Source organism: Sprattus sprattus (genome assembly GCF_963457725.1).
Source record: "Sprattus sprattus genome assembly, chromosome: 18".
Taxonomy (NCBI): domain Eukaryota; kingdom Metazoa; phylum Chordata; class Actinopteri; order Clupeiformes; family Clupeidae; genus Sprattus; species Sprattus sprattus.
Window position 1 is genome coordinate 23,272,001 of NC_137916.1, and position 7,528 is coordinate 23,279,528.

A 7,528-nucleotide genomic window follows, 5' to 3' on the forward strand; every position below is an offset into this window, starting at 1 on the left:
GTGTTAAAATATGGTTTACTTGTGAATAGATACTGAAATCTCAATGGCTTGTAACAGCATACAGTATATCAACTATCCTCATCTACCTTTAGACTTCCCTTGTGTAGGCAGATAGCTGCTATTAAAAAAAATAAAGTTTTCACTTTACTCCACTTGAAGTGCTCCACTTGAGGCTAATGAAATTCTTTAAGCCTTAAACATGAGTATGTAGATACACTTTTAAAGAGCCTAGCGCAAGGGAGGATGGGAATGCTATTTACACGCTTAAAACCCGACAAAACGTCACAGGCTAGAATGCATAATTACGGGTTAGGATGTACAGTAGATTTTATGGTTTAATTTAAGCAGGGAGGCTCTGGAGGCCAAGCTCTTCTGGGAGCGTAATCGCACTGAGTATATGAGCTAAGACTGTGGAAGACAAGGAGGGGGCCAGACAGTCTTTTAACTGGAGCTGTATATTCACATTTTAATGTGCCCTTAAAGATCCTGATGGCTTTTTACATCCCATGCCATAACCTGGAGGTCATATTTCATTTTACTCGAGCCAAACCCTAATGAGAAGCCTACTAGCACATTAGCCATTTTACTCTGCATTATTTAACATTTCATCATTTACTGCATTTGCTGCATATGCCTCCCACAAGACCCTAGGTGTAGTTCAATGTGCACGTTAGGAGGATGAGGTTATGGTTTGATGAAATGCCTTTGAATAGATTACTTTTCATTTCAATTCTATTTAGCGCCAAAACAATAACATTTTCTTAATGCACCTTACAGAGCCCAGACCTGACCCCCCCTACAGCAAGCACAATGGCGACCTCATTTTTTTTTAAAAAGAAGAAAAAAAAATACATTATGTTCCTCTCTACTCGTATAATATTCTATGTTCAACCTCTCAACTATTGTTTTAATGTAGGGAAAACAAAAGGAAAGAGAATAAAGAATAGCCTTATCTCTTGGCTACATCCCAAAATATAGAATTAGGGACCGTTGCCTCTCTGTATTGTAGTGGCTACTGTAACATTTTGACCCTTCGCATCCGGCATATTGAGATAGGCCTAATGTCCCGCGTTTTCATAGTTTCAGAAATAAGAACATAGCACTACCCTGAATGCTTTCCTGTACCCGCATGAGCCTTTTGTGTCGTTGTGCCGTATTTTGTAGCCTACTTATGAGCAGCAGCAACCTGGCTCATATAAATGCAGCATAGCCAAGCAGAAGGTCTGGCTGTCATCAATGGCCAAGATGAAGAGGCGGTGACGGCCGTCAATCAAACTGACACGGGGCCGGTGAACTCCTCTGCTACGTGAAAAATACATTATTTTCACAAACTTTGCAGATAAGGTAATAAGCTAGCTGACGACATCATGGTCGCTCATCAAATGTTTGATTTAGCAAAAAATATAGCCTGTAACTTGTATGGCCTGCCTGGTGGAATCGACACGAGGACAAAGTAGCCTGGGCTATAGCAGGTGTTGTTTACGAGCCAAAAGGCAGGATACAATTGTTTCTTTTTTTAGTTTGACAGACGTTACATCAAAATTCTATGTTACTTCTCAGCATTGATAACATGTCCCACACAGACTTGATACTCGTCCCACGGTTGGTCTGTATGTTGTCACCATATATAAATCAATTTGATAGTGTTCACGATTTCTACTCAATTCGATGAGTGATTTTTCTCTGAATCTCAACTTGAGCTAGTGCTTATGCACAGCATCATGCTTAAGTTTAATTTCCTACCAGCAAGAGCGGACTCTGTTCAGTAATCACTTTGATCGTGTTAAAAGAAGTTCTGTGCTGGGCTCATAACACGTGTATACAATTTCAGTAACCGAAAACACTTTTATCTTGAGGTCCATTATCAAACTGTACGGTTTGAGATGTGAAAAGAAAACTTTTTATTAGCTGAAGCGGCCCCCGAAATGTCCAACAATTAGTTTGAGGTTCAGCGATTTTTGACCTCAGCCAAGGAGTTTCTGTTATCATAACCGTGTGTTGATCGTGTCAGCAGGATTACGCAATAACTACCTGGCCGATATATCTATGGAACCTGGTGGGTTTGAACACGGCTCATTGGACAGCCCATTATTTTTTGGAGCAGGTTTTTATTTTATTAGTTACTTTAACATTGCGACAGGGTGCTGGTCTTGGCAGAGGGCCAGCCAAACAGAAAAAGCGGAGGTTTTGGTAGTGTTTATTACTTAAATATCATTAGCTCTTTTATTTCTTGCATGACCTCATGAGTGACCTCTGTCCATGCTCTTCCATTTGTTCACACATCTTACACCTTTATCCTGGAGGTCAACGCTGTTTGTGGTATTCCACACCCTAAACAACTCATGAGTGTTCATATAAAAACACGGTTCAACCCAGACCCTACACTCATTGACTCAAAGCTAGGCTACTTCCAGACGTACACTCAAGCTGTAAAGTACCACCTGGAATCACTGCAATTTTCATGGGATTGTTTATTCCAACCAAAAATAATAAAACTTACAAGCTTAGAAAATTATGCATTTACCTTTAAATCAAATATTGTTTTGTTAAGCGTAGAGTCAAGATGTGGACTGGCCATATGTGGAGGTGTGGAGGAAAACTCTACATAGCATGTCCCCACAAGACAGGCCATGACCACATCCCAAAGACAGCACTATCATTTAGTGGGTATATTCAACACAGACAAGCTAGCATACCAGGCCCTCCCCAAACCCCCACCATCAGAAGAACACCAAGCGGTGGCGTCATAACGTTTTATTGTAACGGGTTGTACAAAACAAAGAGAGTTACATGAAACTGTGCCTTGAGAACGGCACAAGGTTTACTAAAATTAGAAAAAGGGGGGGAGGAAAAGGGGAGGGGGGACTTAAAATTAAAAAAAAAAATAAAGTAATTAAAAAAAATAAAGGGAAAAAAAGGTCACCACTCGTCCCGTATCATTTGTGAAGCCGTTTGTCTGTGTGTGCATTGATGGACCGACCCGGTTGAGGGGGCCATACAGCTTAATAAGAGTCTCATTTTGGAGGTAATGATCATCCACGTCAGCTACAGGGCCGCAGATGGATGCAGCATAGGGTTAAACATCAGAGCCAGGACCCAGAGAAAGGGGGCGGGGCAGGAGGGAGGAGGAGAGCGGGGGGAGGGTCACAGGAGCTTCTAGAATCCGTGGACCTTGAGCTGCTCCTCTTTCGCCAGGCCAATCTGTGGGGGGAGGGTGGTTAGACAAAGGGTACTTTCAGTCTGCAGGATCAAAAGGGCTGACCAGTGAAAAACAACTTTACGATCAGACATTTACCAAAGAGCAGAGTGCTTGTGAAATTGGTGTGCGTGCGTGTGTGTGGACAGTCTCTTGTTGCAGTAGGAAGCTTACCTCAGTCAAAAACTGGCAAATGTTCTTACGCTGGTCACCTTGCAGCTGGATCACCTCACCATACTCTGGATGCTCAATCACAGTCCCATTGCAGGCAAATTTCTGTAAAGAAAAGTTCCATTTTACAAAGAGAAACAATCTACCTACACTAACCAGAGGATTGAAGATTTGTTCACTATCTAGGGTTGCTAAACAAAAACAGGATGGAGACGTACCCTCTTGAAGGCCTTGACTAGCTTCTTTTTGTCATAGTCATCGGCTATGCCCTGGACTGTGGTCAGCGTCTTCCTTCCGTTGCGCTGCTGGATTCTTATGTGGATGTACTCCTCAGTCCCTGATGGGAGCCGGTCATCACCCTTAGATGCATCAGCAAAGGGGTCTGGGAAAAGGGAAAATTAAATATATTAAACATGTCTATATTAATAATGTTTCGATAGAGTAATTACATCCTACATAAAATACAATGCATTTTCATTGTCAACCTTATTCTCAAAGGGGTTGACAGGGCGGTAGCGGGAACACGGAAGTTGTCGACAAAAATGTGACTGGTTACGTCTTCAAATTTCGCAATCGAAACAGCAACGAAAGCAACATGAGGGTTTTCAAATCACGCGAAGGAACCATGCAACCTTAGCTGTTACCTCTAGAAACAAACTGGCTTAATCACCTAGGTTTGTGTGTTGGGTAGGTGAGCGTTAAGCACTTCCTCCAGCACAAATAAAATGGACTATCCAAAGCAATGCGAAGGCCAAGTTACATTTTAACAGTCGGAACGTCCGGGTGTAATGTTACCGTAATCCCATTAACATGGGACCAGTTAAAGCTCCCCCTTCCCAGCTCAAACTATATTTTTAGGACAGCTGCAACAACATCACATATAAATCTAATAATAGATACAGGACCGTTATTCAGGGGCCGCAGATGGGCCCGTGTCAGCGTGCAAGCCAGGTAAAGTAATTAGCGCACGGGGTACAACGCATTTGCTAGCAAGCTACTGCATGCATCATCCAGGCACAGCAGCTGACGTCAGCCAACTGCCAGCCAACGTATGTTAGCTTTCTAGTTGCCGATCTAAGCAAAGCGAAAAAGACAGTGATCCTACCAACCAGACGCCCACACTAGTGCTTCATTTGCACTTGCTGGATACAAACACTAATATTTTGGCAGTCTAGCCGACGTACAGTCTGAAGGCCTACATTTACCAGCTATGATACGTCAACTATCGTTACCGGCTGACGTTGGTTGATTAGCATAGGTTAGCAACACAACAAGAAAATATAGTAATCGACACGTACAAAACACGTGACAGTTATAAAATACATTAAATATGTCTTTGAAATCTATGAAATAAAGGATTCAAACTTTAGGATAAAGATGTTTACATTGGCCAGCGATCGGATTGTTAGCTGGCTAGGCCTGACTAGGCAATCCTTACGCCCTTCCCCCACCCCACAACTAACGATAGCAAATTCTGTCTTTTCTTACCAAAAGAATTGAGGTTCTGGATAGCGGACATACGATAAGATTCTCCTTCCTTTCGGATGACAACTGGGTGTCGAGCAATTGATTTTCTTTGAATAAATGTACTAGTTTTCTGCTTTACTTCACCCGCAGGGTTATCGAACCAGTTATTCACTGCTCACAAAATGGCGATTGCTCAGTTGCTGAAGAAGAAAACAGCTATTTATAGCCCCTCCCCGTGTGCAGGACGATGACGTTATTTGTTGTACGCTACGCCACACCCGTCATCTTACGCATCATTACCGGAAAAGTGAGGACTGAGGGCATTTTAATTTTCCCTAAAGATTACAACCAGAGAATTTCTGCTATAAATACAGGTGCTTCTCAAAATATTTGAAAATCGTGGATAGGGTACATTTTATCCCGTAATTTAATTCAAAAAGTGACACCTTCATATCATTACACGTAAAGTGCCATGTTTCAAGCCTTTCTTGTTTTAATCTTGATGATTAGGCTACATCTTAAGGCTCATGGAAATAAAAAAAAAACTTTATAAAAAATAATTTAAAGAATTTACAGACCTCTAATCAGCTAATTAACTCAAAAGGCCTGCAATGGTCGCATTCCTAGTGTCAAGCCACTCCTGAACCAGAGAACAGTCAGTTGCTCAGTGGAAATTTTGCTTTTCATTTGGAAATCAGAACCTAGAGTCTGGATGAAGATTGGAGACTGGAGAGGCACAACATCCAAGTTGCTTGAAGTCCAGTGTGCAGGTTCCACAGTCACTGATGATATGGGGTGCCATGTCATCTGCCTTGAATTAACTGAAATTAACTTTTCCACAATATTTAAATTATTTGAGATGCACCTCTTGGCCTATATGGCATTGTCGGGATATAACTACACCAAGGTGACTAGCTATCTATCTGGTTTAGTGTTAAGGTTAATCTACAAAGGCTTAAAGGACCAGTGTGGGATTCATTTACTGTACTTAATCATAAAATGACCCCTAGAGTTTAAACAAACATGCTAAACTGAAATACTGGCTTCTCAGACAACAATGCTACAGCAAGTATATTCTCAGTAAATTCTGTTCCCGAGTGGAGTGTCTGTTTGTGTTTTGGCCTGTGTGATTCCGCCCACTGCCCATCTCTCCAGTATCATTCTGACACACAGCGTGAAACCGCCATGGAAGTAAGCAAACAAACTGGACCAACAGAGATAATGTTTGATTCTACCCAACCAAAAAACTCTCTGCTTCCTTCTTAAAGACTGCATGACTAGAAACATAGTAAAAATGGGTAAATTGGAGATGCATGTGAAAGATGGAGACAGCTTAGAGCCAAGAACGAGGGATGCCGAGTTGGCTAATTTTCTCCTGAACAGGTAAGCAGTAAGCTTCTACTAAGGTTAGCTAACCTCAACTAATTTATCAGGGCTACTAGTAGGGATGGGCTTCATGGATTCATAAGAATTCATACTCCCAACTGCATAGAATGATAATTACACGTCCATTCGACTGCAGTGCAGTACGAGCGAGAGATTTCCCTGTTCACACAGTGCGGCTCACTATGGCTGTGTCTTTTATGCTACTATGATGACTAAGATATTTCAATATTCAGCATCACTGACGAACCTCTTATCTCGAGGTGAACCAGGCCTGTTTACAAAATGCCTCGCAATTGTAACAATATCATTGCACGTCTTGTCTTGTATATGTATATGTAGGCGATGGTTATAGCACACAGATTAGAAAATGACTGACCTTTACAGATTTCAGTCATGATAACTTGACAGGTAAGCAGGACCTGCACTCTCTTTTCTCTGTTGTTCTTTCTCTTGATCATCTTCCTCTTGTACCACTGGGACGTGTATTCTCTCCTCCTCCTCCTCCTCCTCCTCCTCTCTGCTCCTGTCTCAAGATCATCCTCTCTGCCCTCTGCCTCTCGTATCAGCGGCACCTGACCAGCCCTTACTGGCTTCACTTGACACAGGTGAGGGCACTTCGTAACTGAGATCTGCATCAGGCTGCAACAAGGAAGAAAAGGAGGCTACTACTCCAGAAGAAGTTGTAACATAATTGTGTACATTATCTGTCAAAATGAGCAATTTGTTATCATTATCGGGCCTGGAAAGAAGTAACTCCAACTCAAGGGTGTAGCCTATTTTCAGAGCAGTGGGCTTGTTTTTGGGATAAAAGCCTTAGCTTTGGCAAACGTACATAGCCAGCCATGCATATAGCTAACAGAGACAGAGTATAAAAATCCATATGAGCTGGTTTATAGCTTGCAAATATTACTAACACTGCAAACATATACATTAGCTGATTTACTTAGGAGTCATGGTCGCTTGCCATTGTCAGGTTTAAATCAGCTCATCCTGGTCCTTAGTGTAGGTTTAGTGTCCTCCACCTGGCAACCTGGTGTGTGTGTGTGTGTGTGTGTGTGTGTGTGTGTGTGTGTGTGTGTATGTGTGTGGAGGGGTTGCATAGCTAGGCCTGTTTCAATTTGGTATACCTACTAAGCTTATTCAAAAGTGTTGTTAAAATGCAAGTATGTTTAATGGACTCTCTAACTGGAAGGCCTCCATTTAGGCTGTACTCTGTCCGCTGGTTATGTAACCTGTGTAGCAGCTGAATGCCCGAGATGAAGTGGGTTTGTTTTTGCAGATTAGAAGAGTCAATGGCATAAGCCTTTT

At 42.1% G+C, this 7,528-nt stretch overlaps 1 protein-coding gene across 1 annotated transcript; it reads right to left on the minus strand.

The window, feature by feature from the left end:
• Positions 1-2,739: 2,739 nt before the first annotated feature.
• On the minus strand, positions 2,740-5,018 carry eif1 (eukaryotic translation initiation factor 1). The gene is made up of 4 exons (XM_080855936.1): positions 4,856-5,018; positions 3,586-3,749; positions 3,371-3,472; positions 2,740-3,201 (listed from the first exon to the last, which is right to left on the minus strand). Exons 1-4 carry the CDS (start codon positions 4,884-4,886, stop codon positions 3,157-3,159), a joined length of 342 nt encoding a protein of 113 aa, XP_080712062.1. The 5' UTR covers positions 4,887-5,018; the 3' UTR covers positions 2,740-3,156.
• Positions 5,019-7,528: the final 2,510 nt, after the last annotated feature.

Excerpts from the sequence above, each read along its gene's own strand:
- eif1 (XM_080855936.1), bottom strand. The coding sequence starts at position 4,886 with ATGTCCGCTATCCAGAACCTCAATTCTTTTG. Across the intron at positions 3,473-3,585 it reads TAGTCAAGGCCTTCAAGAGG|AAATTTGCCTGCAATGGGAC; the intron begins GTACGTCTCCAT and ends TTTTCTTTACAG. Across the intron at positions 3,202-3,370 it reads TTTGCCAGTTTTTGACTGAG|ATTGGCCTGGCGAAAGAGGA; the intron begins GTAAGCTTCCTA and ends CTCCCCCCACAG.